Below are 24,364 nucleotides of genomic sequence, written 5' to 3' on the forward strand. Positions count from 1 at the left end.
TGTAGCCACCCACTGCCAGGGACCATGCGGCGAGTCCCCCAGCGGGCTGTGGCCCGGCTCCCGCTGTGCCCCCCGGCCTCTGGAAGGCGTCCTTCCAACTCGGGGCCCAGCCTCAACCATCCGGCCTTGGGGGAGCCAGTGGCTAGAACCTGTCTGAGCTGGGTGCAAGGCTCCAGTTAGACCCTAGTGGGTGCCCAGCCGTTTCTGGGCACTGGAGATGAGCCAGTGAACGGAGTGATCAAGAGTCCATCTGTCCTTCTGCACCGTGTTATGGGCTGGGTCGTGTCCCCAAATCTGTATGTCGAAGTCCTAACCCCCAGCCCCGAGGGAGGAGGCCTTAGTTAGAAAGAAGGTCACTACGGGTGTAATTCGTCATAGGGGAGTAGTGTGGCCCCTTATAAAAAAAGGGACATTTGGGCTCAGAGACAGACACAGAAGGTTGAGCACGTGAGGACACAGCGAGAGGATGGCGGTCTGCACACCAGGGAGAGAGGCCTCAGGGGAAGCCAGCCCTGCCCATGCCTGGATCCCAGACTTCTGCCTCCAGGACCGAGAGACCACGGATGTGTGCTGTTTAAGCCGCCAGTGATGTTGACTCCAGCAGGCCTGGGGCAATACCACACACGGGGCTGCTGACTGGGAGGGGCCTGGGTGCTCCTGAGCTCAGGGCACGGCTGGCGGGGTCTCAGGGCCGCACCGGACTACCACAGCCGGTGCCAGACACACACACGGGCTTGTGTGGCAGACACACTCTGAAGGACCTGACGTGGGCAGGCCTGTGTGTCGCGGCTGGTGGCCGTGGCCTCCGTGTGGACTCCGGGGCAGGCTGTACCCCACAGCCCGTCAGCATCTCTGGCCTTGGGGGACAGGAAGCCTGTTGGAGCCACACGTGAGACCAGGGGACACTCAGAAGCAGGCCAGGGCGTCTCTAGATGACGAGGAGCCAGGGACATTTCCATCCTCTGGAATGTGAATCTGTGTGAATCTGTCCCTGGTTCCATGCACAGGCGAGGGGCCTGGAGGGAAGGAGGGTGGAGAATGTGTGCAGCTGGAGAGACCTTCTCAGACCCTGACCACGATGTACTGACCAGGGCCCAGCCCCAGGGAGCGGACGGAGTGGGCAGGACACAGGCAAAACTCACACTATTTATTTATTTGACAGAGAGACAGCCAGAGAGAGAGGAACACAAGCAGGGGGAGTGGGAGAGGAAGAAGCAGGCTCATAGCGGAGGAGCCCGATGTGGGGCTCGATCCCAGAACTCCGGGATCACGCCCTGAGCCGAAGGCAGACGCTTAACGACTGCGCCACCCAGGTGCCCCCAGCAGGTGACTTCTGTTCCTCTTTGGGCACCACCCATCTGCCTCTGCCCACACCACCTGCACCTAATTCCACCCTTCTCCTCCTCCCCTCCTCAGCCCTCCTGCTCCCCTCCTCACCCCTCCTTCTCCCTTGCCTGCCTGCCTCTCTCTCTGTCAATACTCAGGTCCTCACTATCCCGTTGGCCGTTGGCAGAGACGATTCACCAGGAAGCTAATACAGTACGGTCCTCAGTGCCCAGGGTTTGAGTGACCTCCTCCAAGGTCTGGGGAGAGGACCTAACAATGTAGTCACGCCGCTAAAGAAAATTTCCCAGAGGAAGAAATTGTATTTACAATCTCTCAAGACAGCTGCCTCCTTCCCCTCCATGTTCGCCGGGCAGCCCTGCTAAAATTTGGGGAAGGAAAGACGTGCTGGGGGTGAGGACCCCCTCGGTCCTGGGGACGCGTGTACCCGGCCTCCTGTGTCTCCCAAGCTGGGCCACCGCCTACTTTCCTGAGCACCTGGCTTGAGATGGGAAGGTGGCAGGAGGTGATAGACAGAAGGTGGCGTGTCCCCCTGTGGACGTGCAGGAGGAACGTGGTTGCTATGTGCAGAGCTGGAAGTGTGATTATGGCTGCTCCTCCCTCACGGTGGGAGCAGGGACGGTTCTTGCATGGAAGCGAGACCCCCGGCGGCCACACACTTGGCCCAGCAAAAGTTATACACTCGTAGGTGCACGGTGCTCTCTTTTTCCATGGAAGTCACCTAGAGTGGAATTTACCAGCATTTGCATTCTCGTGAGCCAAACCCGTAGCCGTCGCACACTCAGGACGGTGTGTCGGTGCAGGCACACGGTCTGAACCTCCCAGAGGGCAGACCCAGTGCTGGGCCCAGCCCCAGCAACGTGCACACCCGGAGCCTGCTCTGGGGTGTCCAGAAGTGCGCTTTCTCCGAGCTACCCTACGTGTGAGTGAGTTCAGACCCCGCAGCTGACTCTGCCCTGGGAAAGCCTTCAAAGCTACTTAGCGCCCTGCTCAGGGCTCACTCATTCGAGGCTTCTCCATCAGCCAGATGATGTTCGTAACGCATGGCTTCAGGTACAAATTACCTTGGGCTTTGTTCCCTGCCGGGCATCCCCCCACCGTCCGGGGCCACAGGTGCTGGTGTGGCACTCGAGGCTGGGGTCTCCCGGATTCCTCTCCCGAGCAAAGCCTGGGTCGCACAGGTTCCTCTGTGTCATTCTGGGCTGAGCACGGCTCCTGACGCCTACTCCGCACCCCCGAGAACTCAGCCCCTCTTTGTCAGACTCTGCAGACAGAATGGGATTGAAGGATGCGGTCCGTTTCCAGTCTGTTCCCTCCCCTGCCGAGCCAGCATGGACAGGCTGGTCATGACATGGCGCTTTCCATGCTGTAGGTTTCCTTGTTCTTCCATGAAGTGTTGGAACCCTAATCAGACTGTGATGAGGTTTAGCCGTGAAAGCTGGCACGTCAGATTCCCATCCGCCAGGAGAGCACACGACCCTGCCTCATCACTGAGCCGTCGTGGAACGGCTGGGGCCCTCACTCGACCACCCAGCATTAAAACCTTGCGTCAATGCTACTCGGCCTCCAGCAGAGAAACCCAACCTGCTGGAACTCAGGTCTGGCCGGGGCCCTCACCTTCCTGTCCCAGATCCCCAGCGGCTCCGCGCGCCCCAGGTCAGAGCCCCGAGGAGCAGGGTGGCGAGTCGTAAACCTGCCTCCTGGCGCCCCTGGGGAGACTGAATGCTCCCCCCAACCGCCCCCGGGACCAGTGAGGCTGTGCTCCGGGAACAGAGCCCGGGCCCCTGCAGTTTGGAGGCTCCTTTTAAGATTCTACTCTTCAGGCCTAAGAGCCAGGGGTGTGAGATAAGAAATGGGGCTCAGCCTCTTGTTTGGTGCTCTTTTCTGAATCACAGCCTTTCATTTATAAAATGAGGAATTAATAATGACAGCTGTCTCAGAAGTTGGTTGTTCTTAGACTTAAAACAGTGTCTTACACCTGAAAACACTTTGCGAGCTCTGAAACGTATAAATGCAAGATCTGTGACCGTGCCCTCAACGCCACGTCCCATGGGTCTGGTGTCCAAGCCAGCTCACCGTTTGCATGTGTGGGCAACGCTCTGGCGTCCACACCTTGTCCGCTGGTTGAAGCATGAAGCCCTCTGCACGCAGGTCTGCCTGGGGAAATGGTGACCACGTGGGTTAATGACAGAATGTGATTTTCACGTTGAAAGGAGTATATTAGGACCACACAAGGCTCAGGAACAAAAATCAGATTCCTGTTTAACATGGTCACACGCACGTGTGCACACACACACACACACACACACACACGGGCCTCTGGGGGCTCACTGCAGGACAGGGGCCCCACTGGCCAACTTTGCAGGCAGTGATATGCAGCCGTAGGACTTGGAACAGAGCGAGCAGGCGGGTGCTCAGAGGCCACGCAGGGAAGCAGCCGGGGGAGACCAGCACTCGTGCCCAAGACAACCTGCAGGAAAGAGCTCACGGCCGCACATGAAGGAACGCGTACCGTCTTCACTTTTAGCCGAGGAGCGTTCCAGAGTGAACAAATGTGTACGTGTTTGGGGGACAGAAATAAGTTGGCTAAAACGGCTACGTGTTCACTGCCTGCCTTTAGCTGGGCCGTGCTTCCCTCTGGAGGAGTCTCCCCGGCGTAATCCTGCCCACCCCGGAGGCCGGCCTGGATGCTGGTGGGCTGCTAGCCCGAGTGTGTGCGCGTGTGTGTGTGCGTGCGTGTGTGCAAGCTCAGTGTTGTTTGGACCCTCCTGCCGTGTGCATTGTTGCATACGTACAGAGTTGAAGAGCGAGCATCTCGTTTCTTCCTTCGACGGGGTGGAGGTGGTCGACTTTGTTTACGGGGTGGCGCGTGTTCCGCGGCTGTGACAGCGAGCGGGGACGGTGTGCTGCTGTGCGAGCCTGTGCACCCGGCAGCTCCGGGAACACTCCTGCTGTGCAGCAGTGGGCCCCCCCCGGGCCACTGTCTGTGGAGCCCCAGGTGCACATATGCCGGGAAGCTCACGCCCTGCGGTCTGGGTGCCCGCGGCTCGCCGCCTCTGAAAATCTGGCACAGCCATGTGGTGAGGGCCTGAACGTAGCAAAACGGTTCTCCTCCCGTCCCCGCGTGCGTGGCCTCCGCTGCACCCCGGGTCAGGAGGGAAGGCTCGGGCAGGGACGGGTCACAGCCCCAGAGCCCAGCACACTCGGGCATCCCCAGCGGCTCATGGGAATTCACGACGGCACCTGCTAGCAGCCGTGGACGGTACCCAGTACCAGATGCTGGCACGTTATTTTTATGAACGAGCAAGAGCTGTTGATGAACAGTACGCATTTCTCACTCATCGTTCCACACTTTCATGACACGCATGGAAAACTGAGTCATCCCGATACCACAAGGACGGTGGGGCACAGCGTCCTGTGACTCACAGCTTTGGTCAAATAACGCCTCGCTAAACAAATAGCTCCTGGAACGTCCCCGGCCGAGCAGCGTGTGGGCAGAGCATGTCACTCGGTCAGCTGACACCCTGCAAGGGGGCTGTGACCGGCAGCCCCCGGCCAGAGAGACGGACGGACGGACGGCCAACAAGCACGGACGCGTGCGATCACTCAGGCTGTGCTGGGTGTCCAGGCGGATGTCACCGGATTGCACGGCGGCTGCTCCAGAGAAGTGCACTTTTTTCCTTCTAGGCTAATTCTGCAAAACTCCAAAATCATCAGTGGCTTTCAAAAGAGCTCTAGGTGGCGAATCACTGAGTTATGTGCCCTGGACAGCCCAGGGGTAGCAAGATGCTACCATTTCTTTTTTTCTTTGAAGGAGTGATTGCTTGTATGTGTCCTGTGTGTGTGCGTGTGTGCATGTGTGTCTGAGGGAGAGAGAGACAGAGAACATGGTGTGTAAGCACCTGACATTTGAGATCAGGACAGAGCTGGTTCTTCCATAACAGCACAGCCAACGGCCTCCCGGCTGATGTCAGAGACAGAGCTCCCCACATGCGCCCCGTGTCCCCAGTAGAGCCGCCACCCCCGTGTGCCGTTTCCCTGCCCATGTGAGGACCACCAGGTCCATCTTGCTAACAGGCACTGAGCACAATCGTGGGTCTTTGGCCAGAGAAGTCGGAGAAACGTTGAGTTGGCAAGAAGACGTGAGAAGGTCCTTGTTGCCAAACTCTGAAAACTCCAAGTGGGCTGCCAGGCACCGGGGCCCATCCCGGGCAGGGCTGAGCTGAGCTGCCCCGGCCGATTCGTTGGGGAACGTGCCAGCTGTGCCGCTCAGACTCACAGGTGTGGGAAGCCCCCAGAGGTGCCATCTCGGCTTCTCGGGGTGCATGCAGGGGGAAGGAACAGAAGCAGCACTGGGGCTCCGCCTCTGCCTGGCTCCCATCACCCGAGAAAATGCAGGGACTCAGAAGGACCCGCTGTCCCTGGCCACCATTCCCGAGGCCACGAGCAGTGTCCAGGACGTGTCCAGACACCAGCACTGTCTATCCCTACCCTAACATAGCATGCAGAAAAGCAAACTCGTTCTGGCTCTTGGAAAAAAGGCTTCCTCCTTCCCTGAACCGAGGTGTTTATCCACTAGTTCTGAAGTCCGTCCACACCCTGGAATGACAAACACGGATCTCAAACCCCTCTGCCTGAGCTCACTTCGTGACAGAGCTGTCTCACGTCCCTGCCTCTGTGGCACTGTGGTTCCTGTGCCTTCCCGGGGTTGAAGGCTCGGAGTCAAGGTCCCTGCCTTCCTGGGTCACCACCCAGCTGGCCCGCGGGTCCCCATGAGGTGGGGCTCCCCTGACATTTTCAGAGCCAGGGCCCACAGGCATCAGCACAGGTCGGTGGGCGAGCCTCCCCCAGGTGTAGGGGACCCACCACGGTTGGCGCTGGGGACCAGCTCACCGTATTATTACCACTGCCACTTGACGCGCCCGTACCTTGTCTGGAGCCACAGGCCTGCTCTGTGTCGTCCCCATCTCGTGCTGTCCGGATCTCAGGGCCACCGGGGGAGCGGCCCACGCAGGCCTCCGAACGTCTGCCTGCCAGCAGCCGCTGACCCTCCAGTGGGACCCCCAGGGAGGCTGGTGGCCAGGAGAGGCACTGACGCTCAGCCCTGGGCCCGAGGAGGCGGCAGAGACGAAAACAGTCCGCAGCACATCCCGGTGGCAGGACGACTGCCCCGCCCTGGGGTCGCTGGGAATAAGGTTCAGTGTGGTGTGCGCGTGTACCTGTGAGTGATACGTAGGCATGTGTGTGCACACGTGGATGGCAGCGCGTGAGTGTGCGTGCGCGACCCCCTTTAAAACAGGTGGTGATGGGGCTCTGGAATGCCTCCGGGCCCCAATGCCCCATAAGCTGTCTTCACGCTGAAAGGGAAAGCCCACAACCCCCAGCCGGGCTCTGGCACCTGGGGAGTTCTGGGACCATCACCCCCCCTTCCCTGAGGGTACGAGGCGGGCTGTCAGGCCCTCCGTGGGCAGACCCCAGCAGGCCTTTGCCCAACAGAAGCTCCCGGACCTGCTCCCAGGGATCTGCGTGCACCCATCTTTTTAGGACTCAGCTGGGCACTTAGCATTTAAAAAAAACAACCACATTTCACATTTAACGATGCTGTTTAACACTGTTTATTTGACGGTGCGACCTACAACATTCCAATAATATCCACGAACATCATCACAAAGCTAATTTAAAATTTTTATTAAAAAGTCACATTAAAAAAAAAAAGTCCAGTGACAAGAAGTCATTCTTCTGAAATGGTGGCATGTGCTGTGTGGGGGGTGCCTGCAGGACCTGGCAGTCACCTCTGCACGTGGACATCCAGGCGGGGCGGCGGTCACTGGGCTGGGGGAACCGTGAGGCCGCCATCCAGCAGGAAGACCACGGCCGGCCACAGCCCGCATGGGGACACGCTCCCATGAGACCCACAAGCAGTCCCTGTCACTACAGAATGGATTACTGTGTGTGATGGGAACGTCCATTCCCACAGTGGGGACACGGTGTGCATGGCACTGGCAGTGACTGGTGCTGGCCAGAGCAGGGTGTCTGTCCGGGAGGCCGTCTTGTTCGTGCTGAGCAAGGAGCAGAGGGGAAGGCCCGGGGAGAGAGCGCGGTCAGGAGGGCGGCGTGCCCGTGAGTCCAGCCCTGGCCGGTGCTCGGGGAGGGTCCTCACCTCCCAGACTGCTCGCGTTCGCATCACCGAGCCTTCCCCGTGCGGCCCTGCCAGAGACGCAGACTCTCGCTCAGAGGTCCCTGGCGCTCCGTCCAGCCCTTGCAGGCACGACTCCAAATCTACGGACGGCCCCACCGCAGAGATCCTGTCGCTCAGCTTTCTAATTTCAGGGACTCTGATGTGTGTGGCCACGGTTTTGCGTATCCACTCAGGACGCCAGGACCCTCTCTTTAACAACATGATCAATCCACCAGCTAGCGCGATTCCAAAAAAGCACGGGTGGGTTCTACACGCTTCTTCCCAGCAGTTCCATGAGTGAATCATGTCTCCTTCTGGCTGAGCAAGGGTGCCCGCTGCGGCCTCTCTCCGTGCCTGGCTCCCCTGTTACGAGAAGGGACAACTCCCAACAACAGGCCGGACGTACGCTTTGAAATGTCTCAGGTAGGACCTAAGACGGCCCGAGTTTACGGGGCTCAGCTGACCTAAGAATGACAGCTCACTCCCTCTGACTTTCAAACTGGCCCAGGTGGGCTGATGACTGGTGTAGCTCACACATGACTCAGGGGTTCATGAGACTAGGGAGCAGGGAATCCCCGGTCTCGTATCTTCACCCCAAAGTCACACTCAGCCATACTTGTGGCGAGGCTCAGGGTCTGTGGCTTTATTATGGGTTAACACAAACTTCAAAAAACTCATTGTAGATGACCTTGGCCTCCAGGTTGTCGTCCCCCCCCCCCACCGTGACCACAGGAAAAGTCAGGGATTCTGGCCACACCGTCTCTTTAGGGGAGGGGAGCTTGGACCTCCCTGAGGAGAGGACAGCCTGCTGCACCCACTGTCTGTCCTCGCTCAGGCCCGAGGGGACAGACACCCTCCCCCTCCACACCTCCATGCAAGGACTGTCCCAGGAGGGTGTGTGGGCTCTCGGGGGGGAAGGCACGCCAAGCCAGTTCATGCCCACAGCCCCGTCGTTCCCATGGATCTGTGTCTCAGAATGCACAGAGCAAATGCAGTATCCAGACATTTCCCCCCTTAACTGGGCACATGCTTAGAAACTGTACTGGTCCAGCTTGATTTTTTTTTTTTTTATTTTCTTTTTCGAAGCCTCAAAGCACTTTCATTGCCAGGAAAGCTTTCGGTGGCAGAGCTCAGTCTTTGGACCGGTCGGAACCAACATCCGGAGGCAGCCAAACCCCCTCCGCTCACCATCCCTGCACGGCAGGCGGGGCAGGGGCCCCCGGGACGCCTCCGGGCTGCTGGATATTCAGATGCCGACGCGGATCCTGAACGGAACCTGCCATGCAAACTGCACAGATGAGAAACACAAAGGAATCACGGTCGGATCCTGTTGTCGTTCTTCCCAGGCCCCTCGGGGACGGTGCGCTCTGCGGAGGGCGTGTTCCGGGACAGGCTCTGGGGACCACAGTCACGGGCATGACCCGCACGGGGCTGGCTCTCCTGACGGCACAGAGAGGTGGCCACGCTCAAAATCCTGGCGCTGGCCGGGCTTTGCTCTGAGGGCTCCCAGCCCCGGGGCAGCCGCGGGAGGGCGGCCGTTAGTTCACCACGTCATAGTAGTAATTGCGCAGACGCAGCTCCACGTTTTCGAAGCCGGGCCTCTTCTCCACCCTGGAAAGGGAAGACCCGCGTTACTGTCTGTCCCCGCTGTGATCCAGCCCCCGCGACAGGTGCTGTGGCCACGGCCCCTGGGGGCCCCTGCAGAGCCCTGCTCCCTGCACCGGGCCACCAGAAGCCCCAGAGCCCGCCCGACCCGCAGCGCCCCACCCCGCGTGACTCATGTCCACCCTCAAGGTGGACACGTTCTGCTCTCAGAGCCGGGATCTTGGAGCCCCGGGTCGGAGACCGCCCTTGTGACCTAGCAAAACAGAACGTGCCTGAAAATACTTAGTGGGTCGATGGGTCCCCGGCCTGTATTTCAAGTTGGACTCCGAATCTTGTTAAAAATAGATGGACACAATTGAACCCCCCTCCCCCCCCAATCAGATAGCTCTGGATTTTCCGAAAACGTGCTGTCGATTCAGGTTCGCATTAAACTCAAAACGTGGCGTGACGAGGCGGAGACGCAGGCCCTAGTACAAACCCCGGCACGGCAACGCCATCCTTTGTGTCGCTGGTGGGGGTGAGTGAGGACGTGAGTAACGATGGGGGCACGTCTCTAACAGTGTGTAACTTGCGCATGAACTTCTATAGACGTCTCTGCTTTCTCCCACACGATGGCATCCACTGGAAGTGTTTCTTGAAACTGGGGGAGCCTGCCCTGGCGTGGAAGTTATTTTGCTTATGTGGCGGGATCTGGAGTGATACTGCCCACGGGTAAAGTTGTCCAGAAAGTGAAAGAGAACTTGAGGTTACATTGGGAGAAGACTGGAATTTCTAGAGGTTCCGTGCGGGTCTGTTAGGGCACCAGGGGGCAGGCTCACCGGGACCCAGAATCACTCACCACTGCAGGGGAGAGTGGTTTCCACAGAACCCACATGGGTTTTGTCAAATGGCATCAAAATAAATGGTCTCACCTACAGCTTCCAAGAGAAGGAAAAGCCATAATGGACTGCTGTAATTTATCAGCCGTCTGCGGTCATGGCTGGGGACACAGGCCACCTCGGGCATCGTGGTGGGGGCCATGCCTCTGGCCACCAAGCTGTGGTCAAGGAGGGCTGGTGGCCAAGCCCGGGTGCAGGAGCGTGGGTGGAACCCGTGTCTACACAGATGGACAGCCTCCCTCCTTCTACAAAGAACGTCATCATCTTTGCAAAACCGGACGTTCCCCTCCAGCTCTGGGGACCCAAGTGCACGGAGCTCCTGAGTCTCCATCCACCCGGCAGCCAGGGACCAAGCAAAAAAACCGATGTAGGGGTACAGAGAGGCCCTCGGCAAGGACACCGGGTCCGGCTTCCTAGGGGATCTCTCCTCCACACTTGAGCGCAATGCTGACCTTCAGCCGGTGTGGCCAAGCGTCCTACACGTGTGCGAGCTTCTTGCCTGTCCCCACCTGCCTGCATCGGCCTCCCCAGGCCTTGGGGGGCTTCCTGCACTCCACTCCAGTGGCCCCTCTTTCCTCGTTGCCTGTACCCCTGCCCCTCATCCTGCAGTCCTCAGGTGGAACTCCACTCCCCAACGGAGGCCGATGTGAACCGCTAAGGAAAAGATGGCGCCCGTGATGCCCTACACCCATCCAGCACGTCATCACGGCTTACATGGGGCTGATTTGTGGTGTGTTCGCCCCAACACCCAGTCCTCCAGCCAGCCCGGGGTCGTGACCTCCACCAGAAAAGTGTCCGCCGCTGCACGCGTGGGGGGCGGCCGGTAGCGTGTGTCAGTGACCAATCTCGAAGTGTGTCTATGTCTAACCATCTGCCTGCCTACCTACCTGTCCATCATCTGTCTGTCCATCTATCACGTATCTAGCTGGCTGCTTAGAACGGAGGAAACAACAACAACAGAAGCCTCAGAGCTTGCTGAACACACAGGGCTCGTTTGTATTCACTTCGTTGAACCCGCCAGGTTCTGGAAACTCCATGTGCTTCTGCGCCCCGGGAAGGTGCTACGTCTCCTTGAGTGAGAAAGCACTTGCACCCCGGAGGTATTCTAAGACCCCCTCACATGTGCGACCCCCTCCTGGGCCGTGTCCTCAGCACTGAAAGGCCATCGGACTCATCACCTTGGAGCACACGGACTCTTAGCTTGTCTACTGCCTGGCAGCCCCTCCCTTCAACTGTAGGCTCCAGCAGGGCGGGGCCTGGGCCTTCGGTGGGTGATGGGACAGGGCTTGCACACAGCACCTGCAGTGGTCAGCGCGGGCCACGTGAACGCTGGGGCGCTCAGGGGATGGGGCGCTCGGGGATGGGGCGCTCACGGGGAACAGACTTGGTGCTGAGCAGGGCAGGGAGCCAGGGGCAGGCCTTGAGATGGTCCAGGCAATGTCACCCCGTTGCTCGGGTTTACTGATCTTTAAGCAGCACTTTGAGCTCCCTCTAGGTCATTCCCGACCTCAGAGATCCTCAAGGTCCCGAAATTTTCTCCATCGAGCAGAAGCCCATTTTTCAGGGAGAAGAGACCCAACTTCTCCCGATTTGCAAGGGCTTTTCCCACTGGCATCCCTAATTACAGGCATGCACTGACTCTGCAAAACACAACTGAAGCCCCCAGCCCCACTGCTCCCTATTTTCCTTGGGGCGCATCTCCCCTTCCGGGCCCTGACATGCCCCCCTGCCCTCAGCGTGACCTCTGCAGGTGCTGCTCGGAATGCCCTGTTCCCCTCTGCAAAGCGAGAGTGCCAGGAGGGACGTCAGCCTGCACGGGGTTCCGGCCCCCACCCTGGAAAATCCTCGGAACGTCGCTCCGGGACACACTGTGGGACTGCAGAGATGGCTGAGTGAACGCAGCCGCCACGGCCACCCTGGCCAGGAATCACCGAGGGCCCTGGGCACGGACCCAGCTGCCAGACAATCTCCTGGTGCCTGAGCGCTCCTTGGTGGCCGTGTCCAAGAAAACGGTGCTTTGTCATTTAAGGGCACATCGTCTAACTACTTACACTGAGACTGAGTCTCAGAACCCCTCTTCCTGCCCCCCCCCCCCTATCNNNNCCATTGGCAAACACAAAGGAGAGCAGACAGAAGTAAATGTGTCAGTCTTAGCATTAAATGCCAAAACACTAATTTTAACTATCTCCCTGAGAGATGATTTTAATTTCAGGTTTTTAAAACGTGTTTCAGGGGGCGTCTGGGTGGCACAGCAGTTAAGCATCTGCCTTCGGCTCAGGGCATGATCCCGGCGTTATGGGATCGAGCCCCACATCAGGCTCCTCCGCTATGAGCCTGCTTCTTCCTCTCCCACTCCCCCTGCTTCTGTTCCCTCTCTCGCTGGCCGTCTCTCTCTCTGTCGAATAAATAAAATCTTTTAAAAAAAATTTGTTTCAGAATGATTTCAAGTGTATTCTTCCCCAAGGAAGTGAAACCTTCCACAGGAAAAGGTTACTTCTTCTAGAAGTTTACTTACTTCTAGTAAGTGCCCTCCCCAGGGCTGCGCCTGACCCATGGCCTCGCCCTGCTGCTGGGTTCACCTGACCCAGTGTCCTTGGGAAGGAGAGGTCATTTAGGCCAGAGGCTGGGACCCAAGTGCATGGCGGGAAGGCTTTGTGAGCTCATTTCCAACCTGAGCGTTAGCTCCCAGCGAATCCTCAAGTCTGCAGGGTCTCCAAAGCCGCGTAGGGTGCACGGTGCCTGCTGGATGCCCGGACAAGCCTGCGCTGTCCCCAGCGGCTCTCTCAGACCCCCGCCAAGGGCCCTCTCCCTGGACCATGTCCACAGCATCAGCCAGGGAAACATCTGCTCTCTCCCCTGGGGGCTGACCCCGGGTCCCTTCTAGATAATGATGGCATTCCTTACTTCCTCTCCTAACTGTGGTGGATGATGGTCCTCGGGGAGTTACAGAATCCCGGGCGGCATCTGAAAGCACCTGGAATATTCCTCCCCCTCCAGACGCTCCTGCTCCATCAGCCCAAGTCTCCGACAGCAAACCTGACCTGATGTATTAAAGCCACGGGAGGGCAAGAACACGGCTCTTCCAGATCACAGACCCGCAGCCCCTCAGAGCTCCGAGGGTGCAGAGGCACACACCGGGGTCAGAGACACGGACACCAGGCTCGGGGGTTCCCCACGGCCCACTCACAGGCTGCCGATCCGGCCAAGGTCAAAGGCCACGCCCCCGACTGTCGGCTCTGATGCGTGTCTTTGGCTGAGCTGCCCCGAACACCACCTGCCTACAACATCACGTGTGTTCCCCCAGGCAGGACGCAGGACGGCGCTGGGCAGACGCTGAGGGCCACCGCCCGTCTGAGTCACTTCTGGTGAAGTGCTCCCCTGGCCGATCCCCCCGCGACCGGGACAACACCCAGGTTCTTGCGTGGAAAGGTGGTCAGGAATCAGGCAAGTGTAAGGCTCATTCCCCTGCTGAGTACCTTCTCCACCCGCTACTGCCCAAAGCGGACACGGCACCCGCCCAGACTCCCCGCAACGTCTTTCTACGCTGGCCGCCCTCACCCCCAGCTCGTACCACCTACACTTAAATTTTGACACCCTGGATTAGAGTTCATTGTCTAAACTTATTCTGTAGACCGAAGGATAGGAGTGCCTGGTCTGGGAAGCAAGGCACCCCATCCCTCTTTGTTTAGCAGGGAGCACAGCCCTGGCTCATGAAAAGGCAGAGGTGGTGCTTCTTTCCAGGGCCTTCCCATCTGCCCCAGGGCCTTTGCATACACTGCAGGGCATGCTGGGTACTCACTCATATGTCCAGCACAGCTTCATCAGCTCGTACATCTCCCTCGGACATCCCGCGGGGCACCCCATCCTCTCCCCTTTCTCCAGCATAGCCGAAACTTCACTTCCTTTCATGCCCTAAAATGCAAAACATCCCCGAGCTTGTTAAAGGCAGCATTCAGCAAAACAACCCTACACAACTTAACAACAGATGAGTCCTACCCCCGCCCCAAAGAGGCAAAAGTACACACTGCACGATTTTACTTATAAAAATACACAAGCAGGAGCCCCTAACGCATGATCTAGGAGTCAGACGCGGTTACCCTTGGGGGACAGCTTGTGAGTGCAGGGGGCATGGGGGCCTCTGTCTCATTATCTGGGGGCTGGTTTCCCGGGCACACCCGCTTGTGGAAATTCACAAGCTGTATTCTAGCACATGCGCACTGTTTGGTATGCATGTTTTGATTTAAAAAATCTAAAATATTTAACTGAACTGCCAGTTCAATCCTGGAAGTAGCCAGGATTAAATATCTCTATCTCCACTCTAATTATAATGCCGACTTGGGTGCCTTTTATGCCTATTTATATGGGTAATAACAACGAAACTAAGTACGCTGTTCAGCTAACATCATGTATTTTTTTCAGTTTAGAGTAAACTGAGGTCATAACCACTCACTGTCAAAAGACAGTGAAAGAGTCAGGGAGCCCGGGCTTTATGACTTTGTGACTTTCAGCGTCCTGTAACAATCATCGGAGCTTCCCTGCTGCTCGAACCGAAAGAGCAGGGGCTCACCCGGTAGGGCTTCTGGCCGTAGGAGAACGCCTCCCACATCAGCACGCCAAAGCTCCAGACGTCGCTCTTGCTGGAGAACTTGTAGTAGTTAATGCACTCCGGAGCGTACCACTTCACCGGCCACTTCCCGTGGGTCTGGGCCTGAAAGCAGAGCGGACAGACACTCTCGTGACAACAGGACTGTGGACGCCAGGTTCACAGCAGCAAAAGGTGCGCGCCACTCCCGCAGCGTCCGTGGCCGGAGGACGGGATGAACGACAGGTCGCTATCCACACAATGGAGTATCACCGGGCCTCAAATGAAGGGGACGCTGACGCACGGACGGCACGGACGCAGCCCGAGGACCTCAGGCTCGGTGACAGAAGCCGGCCAAGTCCCTACAGGACCAGCACTGCATGAAAGCACTCGCCTGACGCCCCTGGCGGGTCCAAGTCACAGAGACGACGACTGCCAGGGACCGGGGCTCGAGGGGGGCAGGGGGAGGAGCTGTCTAATGAGGACAGAGTGACAGAGAATTCTGGAAGGTGGTTGTAACATGACTGAACTGCACACTTAAAAACAGTGCAAATGGTAGAATTTATGTCAACAAATTAACAACAAATAAAATTAATGTTTGTTAACCACAATAATTAAAAAAAAAACAAACCAGGAATTAAATGGCTCACAAAATGCCCTGTGCACGTGTGCATGTGGGTGTTTGGTCCGAATCTTAAAAATAGGTATTTAAATCTTAAAAAATGTAAAATTTTAAGATTTAATCATATTTTTAGAATTCAGGCTGTATTTCCTGTGTGTTTTTGTCTTTTTCTACTCACGGCTTCATGGAGCTTGTTGTGACAATGCAAGAGTCCGGCCTGAATGTTACCTTCATGGTTGTGCTCCAAGAAATACTAGGCTGTTCCCAATACTAGGCTGTTCCCAAGCACGAGGTGCTTGTCTACGGTCTTAAACCAATGTTAATTAGTTTGTCGCAGACTGCTAGTATCGCTGTAAAAATGTTTTAAACTTTTTTTTTTTACAAAGATTTTATTTTTTAGTGATCTCTACACCCAGTGTGAGGCTCGAACTCACAACCCTGAGATCAAGGGTCACATGCGCCACCAACTGAGACAGCCAAGAGCTCCAAACATGTTTTAAACTTTCTAATTTAAAAAAGCAAGGGGTAGTAAAGAGATCTAAATTGTGCCCAGCAGAAACCCCTTCCTCTGGGCCTTGGAGCTCAGTGCGTAAGTCAGTCCTGTTGCCCCCTGTGCAGGTCAGGCTGACAAGCACCCTCGGGGGGAGGGAGGGAGGGAGGTGGGCTGCCCTACGGTAGGTCAGCAGGGGGCCAGCCAGGGACATTGCTCTGAGACCGCAGGCACCATGGGTGTCTCTAAATGACACTCTGATTACACTTCTGTTTCAGTCACGCGATGCATTATTTTTAGATTCTGATTTGCAAACTTGCGAACAATATAGTCACAGGTGTTATTTCAATTTTAATTTGAATTTTGAGGTGATACAAAGATAATCCTTTGACAATCCCAAGTATGTCAAAAAGCGAAGTCTCTCTCCAGCAACTTCAAATCTTCACCCATAGAGATGGGCATGTTTGATCGTTTTTTCTGAATCTTTCCAGAAAAATCTATATCCAAGTACAGATAGGTAATGTATACCTTTTGGGAGTTAGGAAAGCTCGGGACATGTGTTTCATACTTTACTTTTTAATGCTTCCTCTTAACCACATGTTGTGGACATTGCTGCTGTAAACACTGGGTGCAGGTGCCCCTTTGAATCATTATGTTTGTATCCTTCGGATAAATACCTACTAGTGCAATTGCTGGGTCGTCGGGTAGCTCTTTTAACTTTCCGAGGAACCTCCATACTGTAGGCGTGGTATGAGTGGACATCCTTCCCTTGTTCCTGATCTTAGAGGAAGAGCTTTCAGTCTTCTTCTGTTGAGTCTGATGTGAGCAGCGGGCTTGTCATATATGCCTTTATTGACGCATGTTCCTTCTATTTCCACTTTGTTCAAAGTATTCATCATGAAAGGACATTGAATTTTGTCAAATGCTTTTCGTGCATCTATTGAGATGAGCGTAATCTTTTTATCTTCCCTTCTGTGAAGGCGGGGTACCACATTTATTGTCTCGCAGATGCTGAACCATCCTTGCATCCCAGGACAAATCCCACTGGATCGTGGCGTATGATCCTTTTAACGTGTTGTTGAATGCAGGTGGCCGGTATTTTATGGAGAAACTTTGCATCTATGTTCATCAGGGATTTTGGCCTGTAGTTTTCTTTTGTGGTGCTGTCCTTATCTGGCCTTGGGATCCGGGTAATGCTGGCTTTATAAATGAGTTCACGCCCTGCCCACACTGCAGAACTGTGAGTAAATTAACACTTGGTGTTGTGTTAATGCACTAAGTTTGGGGACGATTTGTTATCTCAACTTCTCTTTGTCCTCTTTGAGTCACTGATTCAGTCTAGATTTTCTTCTCTCTTTAATTATCGCGATGAAGCGTGTGTTCTCAGGCGCCTCCAGACGGAACTCCTACTTTTCTCCGGCGTGTGCGGTGGCTGTCCCTCTAGGCTGCCGTTTCCTCTGTGTCACTTCCCAGCAGTGTCTCTAAAGGGCTCGCTCGGTGCTTTTCTAATGGTGGCTCATCTCTGAAGGGGCTCTGCTCTGGGGCCAGCTTCTCCATGGGGAGTGGAGTACTCCTGCACAGCTCCGCTCCTGGTGTTCATCCTCGATGCCAACCCCTGCTGACCAAGACCGCTGCCCCCATCTGCCACACGCATGGCAGCCGTCTCAGAGAGAAGCGAGCGGGTGGGTGAGTGGGGGACCAGGCACTCCAGGCGGTGGAGCTCAGGGCAATCCCACGGCCCCTATCCTGCCATCACGGGTGAGAGCTTCAGGGTTTGCTGTCTATTTCGGAGAATGCTGGATACTCCCAGGGACCTGGAGAGTTGGAAATCTGTTCTTGGCCCCCTCTTTCACTATCTGGGCTCCATTCCCATTACATTTTCCAGTTGATCAACATAGACTCTACATACACCCTGTGACTGAGCTCCTATGAGTTTCTTACGTTTTTCCCTTCTTTCAGTTGCTATCAGTTCATCTGGGGGTCAGGGAGGGGCTCTGAGAAATCCTGCAAGAATCAACCTGTTCAACACATTTTTCCAAAGTAATTTAAGGAAGGAATTCTCTTCTTCTTCTTCTTTTATTTTTTAAATGAGTTATCAATTAATATCTTGATTCCTTTTTGTTCCCAGGAATATAGTTTGGAAGATACTATTCGGAGGAAACCCAAGTTGTGATATATTAGAGTATTTTCATTTTTTAAAACAATATAATCAAAGAACATTATTTGACAGGTAAATTGCTTCCTGAAAACCTATCACAATCAAATAAAGAACACAAACACTTGCATTTCAGACTCTCGCCACCTGCTGCTCTGCGTGCCGGCGAAGTGATCCCTACCTTATAGTAGCTTTCGTCAGCACGGAGTGCTTTGGAAAGTCCGAAATCACTAATCTTGGCATAATGTTGAGTAACCAGCAATACGTTTCTTGCAGCCAGATCTCTGTGCACAAAATTGCACTCCTCCAGATATTTCATTCCCATAGAAACCTGATGAACCAGCTCTATGATGTTCTTATCCTTGACGTGCCTGGAAGTTACAGATGTGTCATTAGTGATGGTGGACAGCAGTCCATTTGGGACCAACCAACCATGCTCTTCATGTAAGTGGAGGGATCCCCTCATTTTCTATTCTTCTTAAGAGTAACAAGTGGTGAGAAACAACTTTGCTACCTTACAGCTGCTCAAAACTGAGCACCATTGTCTTGGCATTCAACTGGTACGATTTTCAAGGTGTGCTTTGAATTGAAAAGCACATGAAAAGCAGTATAACGGGGTGGACAGACCTGACTCATGGAGAGCCAGGCTTTGGTTGGAATCCTTGTTCCAACATTGGACAGGTAACAAAATCAACTCTGAGTCTCAGTTTCTTACCTGTGAAGTGGGGCTAATGGCACCTCCCTCCTGTGCTGATTAGAGACACAATCTAAGTAGAGTACAACGTAATCAGTGGCTATTATTAAGACTTATTCCATGTGAGTTCCTCCATCTCAACAATGGCTGTAGATGATTCACAGCGTGAATCGCCCACCAATGGTTGTAACCCATTAACAGCCACAGATATTTTCAGATTTACTCCTGGGAACGTAGAGGTCAGACAGACACGTAAGACCTCAATCGCTGTTACCCTCTTTAAAAATGTTTATTCTAATATTTCTCTCACTAGGTAAGGCATGTTCTGCCCCGTGAGGAGAGACTGACGGCCAAGATATTCTAAGGCTGATTCTATCACTGGGCAATACAGAGTGAGCGAAGGAGACTAAGACCAAATTGTTGGATTGGAGTTTTTCTGAGCACAGTAGGAGCTAAAAGAGCATTTGATCCAAAGACTAGAACTCTCTTCCCTCCTCCCTCAAGGTCCCTGAGTGTGGGCCAACATAGCCATCAGGCGAGGACATACCCCGGGCAGGGGGGCCCTGTATTATCACAGCATCGGCTTCTGCGGGACCTAAGCACACCTGTTCTGCTGTAAGTATTTATTGAGTGGCCCCAGTTCCGCCATCTCCATGACCAGCATCCAGGACTCGGCTTCACATATCCCGATCATGCGCACGATGTAAGGGTTATCGAGCTGCTGCATGACGTTCGCCTCTGCTAATAACTCGTCTTTAAGAGCAGGGTCATTGGCCTCGTTCTTCAGAATCTTCACAGCCACTGTCTTCACGACTCTGCGTAAGAAATCATAACACGTCAGAAACTTTTCAGAGTGGCTAAGTTCTAGGGAATTACCTTCCGTGACGCATAATGGCTGCGCTAGCAATGGTGTTATGGAGATAGCTTGGCCGTGCGCTCTCGTTTCATAGACAAAGAGAGGAACGCGGCATTAGTTACAAATAATGAGGACGTGCTGAAAAATGCTCCAAGCAAGCAGAGCCTAAATAGTATGATATGTAAATAATTTTCGAATAAACCTCCCAAATTGTGACATCACAGATTCCTGCAACATCTTCAGCTTTGCCGTCTCAGATTATCTGTAATGTGTGTGAATATAGCGTTCCTTTGATATATGTTACAAGTGAACGTCTGGATGCAGAATTAAAAAGCGTACGCTGCTAAAGCTCGCAGTTTACAAAACACTTTTTAAAACTGAGCGTTGACAATTTTAAGCAAGCTTCCACAAGTTTGCAAAAATTTGTTTTTCACTTTCTCATAAAAACATCCCAGAGGTCATGTTTGACCTCCTGAAAATATTCCGATATAGTGGGACTTAAATAGATGAATGGACCTTAACTCTGTATGATTTGAAAAAAGTGCATTTCTCTGCGATAGGATTCCCACACGCGCAGGAAGTACATCTCCTTTGTTGAACTCTGAGATGGGAGAATAAAAGCACAACTGTCCAATAAGACAGGTAAAAGAAGAGCCCAATGGAGTAAGTCTAACGTACGTTTACAAAAACCCAGACCGCTTCAGTGTGGAGTTTAACAAGTGTTTCCACACTGAATGCAAGCTGTAACTCTCACACGAGCACCCCAGGAGCCTCCCTCACCCTCCTGCAATCATGGAAGTACTCCCTATGCTCTCTCTAGACAGTGCATCATGCTACCCTTCCACAGTTCCACCTACCATCCACCTGCAACTGGGTCTGTGTACGGTGTGAGGTAGGGGTCAAAAGGAACAAGAGAGACCTCTCAATTCTTCCCAGTAGTTAAGGAAGAAAAAACACCTACAACCTCTTCCAGAAAAGAAAAGAGGAAGGAAACCTCCCAATTCACTTTGACCTTTGGCAGCAGCATTACCCTGATGCGGAAGGCAGACAGAGGAACTTCCAAGAAAATAATTTACTGATCTCTCTCGTGAACATAAATGCAAGTATTCTAAGAGAAATATTAGTAAATTCAGTTCAGTGATTTACAAAAAAGAATGGGTATCTAACGCACAAACAAGATGGGTTTATTCCAGGAAGGCGAAATGGCTTTAACATCTGAAAATCAGTGTCCTTCACCACATAAACACAATAATGGAGAAAAACCATAAGGTCATCTCAGCAGAAGGGAATGAGTACTCGATAAACTGTAATACACATTCATGGTTAAAAACATCTCCTCTCCTCTCCCCAAACCCTCTAGTTGAAATGACGTATCCGTAGTTATGTCTGTGTTAATATATATTCAATTAAGCAAGGAATTTGAGTGTCACAAACTATTTGAGGAAGTTTACGCCTTAATGCAGAGTAATTTATATTCATTTCACAAATGACTGTGATGTGTATGCGTAGATTTTCGAATGAGGCTATTTATCAATTACACGCATCCAGAAAAACGGGATGGAAAGCACGAGTTTCTGTGCGTGCTTTGCCTACGTTCCTGACACTTGTAAATTTACCTACTCAAGAAAAAACCTGTGTGAAATGTTATAATTCAAAATAACATCCAAGAACTAAGCCCAACTATATTCGTATCAGTAACATAGTCATTCGAGCGTACACACTCAGCGATAGGGTCTGCTTCGCAGGACCGTAGCGTCCGGCACTCTCACGGACCACTCCGCGGGACGCCTTCTAAACAGCAAATGAGGTACAGAGATTCAGTGACACGCAATTCTAACTATTGTATGGTACGTGTCGTTTTCTGAAATTATAGGAAAAAGCAAATAAATAATTACACTAATGAGGTCCGTGATCAGGAATTTTCTGGGTAAGGGGAATGAGACACAATTCAAAAAAATAACATAAAATACCTGAAAATGCTGTGTTGTTGTCACTGAGTAATTTAAGTAAATTTTAACTAAGTAGCAGATGCGTGTAATATGTGTATGTGTGTGCACAGAAAGACCCAAATAATATACAGACGCTACTGTCAGTTAACAGGAGGGGTATCCGGGTGGTACAAACAGGTGTTCTCATTTTATTACGTTTTGCTTGTTTCTACTTTCTAATGCTCTAGGGGGTACACTTCCTACGTGCAAACTAATATATATAATTGTATATACAAAGCTAATACAATGAATGCTTTCATTGTACCTGTACCGGAAATGAACGACCCTACACCGTTAACACAGGATTCAGCCGTGCAGGGTTAGGTTTTGTGTTTGGGACTAAATGCCCAAGATGCATGTAGTGTGGTGGTTTCTAGAACGTCAGCTCAAGCGAGAATGAGCCGTGAGGCGGTGCAGCCACGACTTACTTTTTCATCTGGTAGTAGCCCTTCTTCACGGTCCCGAAGTTCCCAGAGCCCAGCTCACTGTCCTCCAGGGTCAGCAGCTTGCGGTCCAGGTAGACCTCCTTGGGCCTGATCTCCTCGGGGTCGGCGTAGGGGCTTTCGTACACCTCGGTGTCCATGGGCATGGCTTCTCTCTGCGCGTCTGCAGTGCGGTCAAGAAACACAGACCCTGGGGCTGGGTCCCTGCTGAAAATCCCTTCGTCTCCCGCTCCTGCTCCTATGTCACACCTCACCTTTCCAGACCTTGGTCACCCTGGACAGTCACCGTGCCAGTGAGCACTCAGGGCACGGTCTCTTCCGGTTTGTTAGGGGGCAGCAAAAAGCCCCTCATCCCCAAGGGACTCGACCCCGTCCTTGCACGAATGTGCACAGAGGTGAAGATGGGGAAGGCCTCCCTACTGGATGGCTTTACACTGTCTGAAAATTCTGACACTCCTTCTATTGAGGGGCGAAGTCTATGCCACCATCCCCCCCCCGGTGGCTTCTGTCACTGTGTCAACCAACAGAACACATTGGAAGTGACACTGGTGACAGAGTCACCGAGGTTATAAAGGACTGTGCACCCTCTCCACACCGTGGGCTGGAAAGCTGGCTGTGGAGCGTCAGACACCTGCTGCCTGGACGCCTTCCATGCTGTGAGAAAGCCCGAGCCAGCCTCGAGGGGAGACCGATGGAGAGGCCCGTGGACGTGGAGACAGAGATGCTGGCCAGCCCTGTGCTCCGGCCTCCCCGCGGCCTCCCCCGTGGCCCAGCCTGGCCCAAACTCCCGACCCACAGGACGTAACCGAATGTCAGCTGTCATTTTAAGCGACTACATTTGGGGGTCGTTTTTGTAGCAATAAACAGACCAAGTTCACCAATAAAAATATAACCCGGAGTCACACGGAGAACCCCAGGAGGCCCTGCCGAGGTCCCGCTGCTGACAAGTCTGGTCGAGGGCTACGGGCTTCGTGGACGGTGTATCTCCCTGAAACGCACACTCTCGTGGTTCCAGAGTCATTGCGATTCTCTAAGCACATCTAGAATCCCAGGGACCCAGCCATTGATTCAGTCCTCCCCAGCCACGCGCTCCCGCCCGCTCCGCTGAAACGTCCTGCACGCACACGCACACGCACACCTCCGCAAAGACCCGATCTCAGACACGCGCACGTGGTGTGCCATCAGCGCGATGATGAGCCATCGTGAGGCTGCAACACGGACGCTCACTTGCAGTGGCCTCGGAGACCACGTCAGGCACCAGAGCGCCGCGGGGCACAGACGGGGGACCTCTGCTACCCGTCCCCCAGCTGCACCTGCTAAGCCGCCGTGCGGGGCTGAGTCAGCGAGCCCGCTCGGTAGCTCGCGTGACCGCCAGGCGGCGCTGCTGTGCCGAGAATGGCCGGGGACGTAACCGTGCGTGTCTCACCTCTGTCCGTGGCCCAGGGCCCCCGGTCTGGCTCATAAGGATTGAAGGTCACGGAGCTCTCGGGCCGGTTCCCTGTGGACGAGGAGGCCTGAAGCACACAGAGGACAGAGGGTCACTTTCCTTCGTCGATGCACCGTGGAACCGATCTGCACAATGACTTTTGTTTTCAATAATCACATTTCGACTTATGCGGAGAAGACAAGGAAAGCATCATGGAGAGAGACAGAAAAAACCACCATGGCTTATCTCATTCTTCGGGCGACTGCTTGGACCCCGTGGGGGCTAGACGGAGCTCTGGTCCCTGCGGTTCAAGGGGCTGCAAGGTCTCAGAGGGGCCCTGCTCACAGGCCCTTTCAAATCCCATTTCCACCTACACACGCCCCCTGGGATTCCTTTTCCTCTGTCAACCCTTTCCGTTCAATTTTATGTCATGTGAAGTTACGTAAGAGGAAACACAGTATCCACCAGCTGCCTGCCCCACTCCCTGACTCCAAAGTGTCGACGGGGTCCTGGTTCCCTCCGAACTTCCATGGAGATCAAGCTCCACGGACAGGACGCCGGAGGGCACCTTCCTGATGAATGATCTGATCTCCATTCGTATGCATGATGAAGTAACGGGGTGGGGAGGCTCTCCTCCCTACAGCCCTACCACCTTTCCCTTTTGAAAGTCTCTCTCGAGTCTTCCTGGCCTGCCTTCGCCCCCTCCACTTAACACAGGGTATTCCTACTACGTTTGGTTTGTGGGGAAAAAAAATCACAACTCAGACCTTTGTTTGTTTTGGTGTAGCTGACTAGAAGGGTCACCCAGCCGTCCGCCTTAGCAGGGCCCAAACACTGGCCACGAAGACATGAGACGCTGCCCGGGTTTGGAGCAACATAAAGACACAGAGACGTCAAGCTTCACTGGACATGGTGACATGTTCGCAGCACACACAGGGTCCTCGTCTGCCTTCCTGACGTCCCAGGCCCAGGAACCAGAAGGACAATAATGGAGTCACAAGGCACCTCGGCCACCACCTGTCTCCAAAACCTGGACCTCCTTCTTCTGCCGAGTGCCACCAAGCATCTGCTCACAGCACAAAGTCCCTGATGACTGGGCTACG

The 24,364-nt window shown here is 54.1% G+C and overlaps 1 protein-coding gene across 3 annotated transcripts in view; it reads right to left on the minus strand.

Moving 5' to 3' along the window:
- Nucleotides 1-6,943: 6,943 nt before the first annotated feature.
- The window catches only part of SYK (spleen associated tyrosine kinase), a 75,727-nt gene continuing 58,306 nt past the window's right edge, over nt 6,944-24,364 (minus strand). For 2 of the 3 annotated variants that reach the window (XM_040620335.1, XM_040620334.1), the window contains 7 exons: nt 23,262-23,349; nt 21,821-21,998; nt 19,154-19,363; nt 18,036-18,225; nt 14,573-14,713; nt 13,805-13,917; nt 6,944-9,133 (listed from right to left, as the gene is read on the minus strand). In XM_040620335.1, coding sequence (XP_040476269.1) covers nt 9,061-9,133; nt 13,805-13,917; nt 14,573-14,713; nt 18,036-18,225; nt 19,154-19,363; nt 21,821-21,998; nt 23,262-23,349 — 993 coding nt within the window. In that variant the 3' untranslated portion in view covers nt 6,944-9,060. The remainder of the gene's footprint in view (nt 9,134-13,804; nt 13,918-14,572; nt 14,714-18,035; nt 18,226-19,153; nt 19,364-21,820; nt 21,999-23,261; nt 23,350-24,364) is intronic. The other variant, XM_040620336.1, reaches the window with a different exon arrangement.

This window comes from Ursus maritimus, unplaced genomic scaffold, assembly GCF_017311325.1.
Source record: "Ursus maritimus isolate PB19 unplaced genomic scaffold, ASM1731132v1 scaffold_34, whole genome shotgun sequence".
Lineage (NCBI taxonomy): Eukaryota > Metazoa > Chordata > Mammalia > Carnivora > Ursidae > Ursus > Ursus maritimus.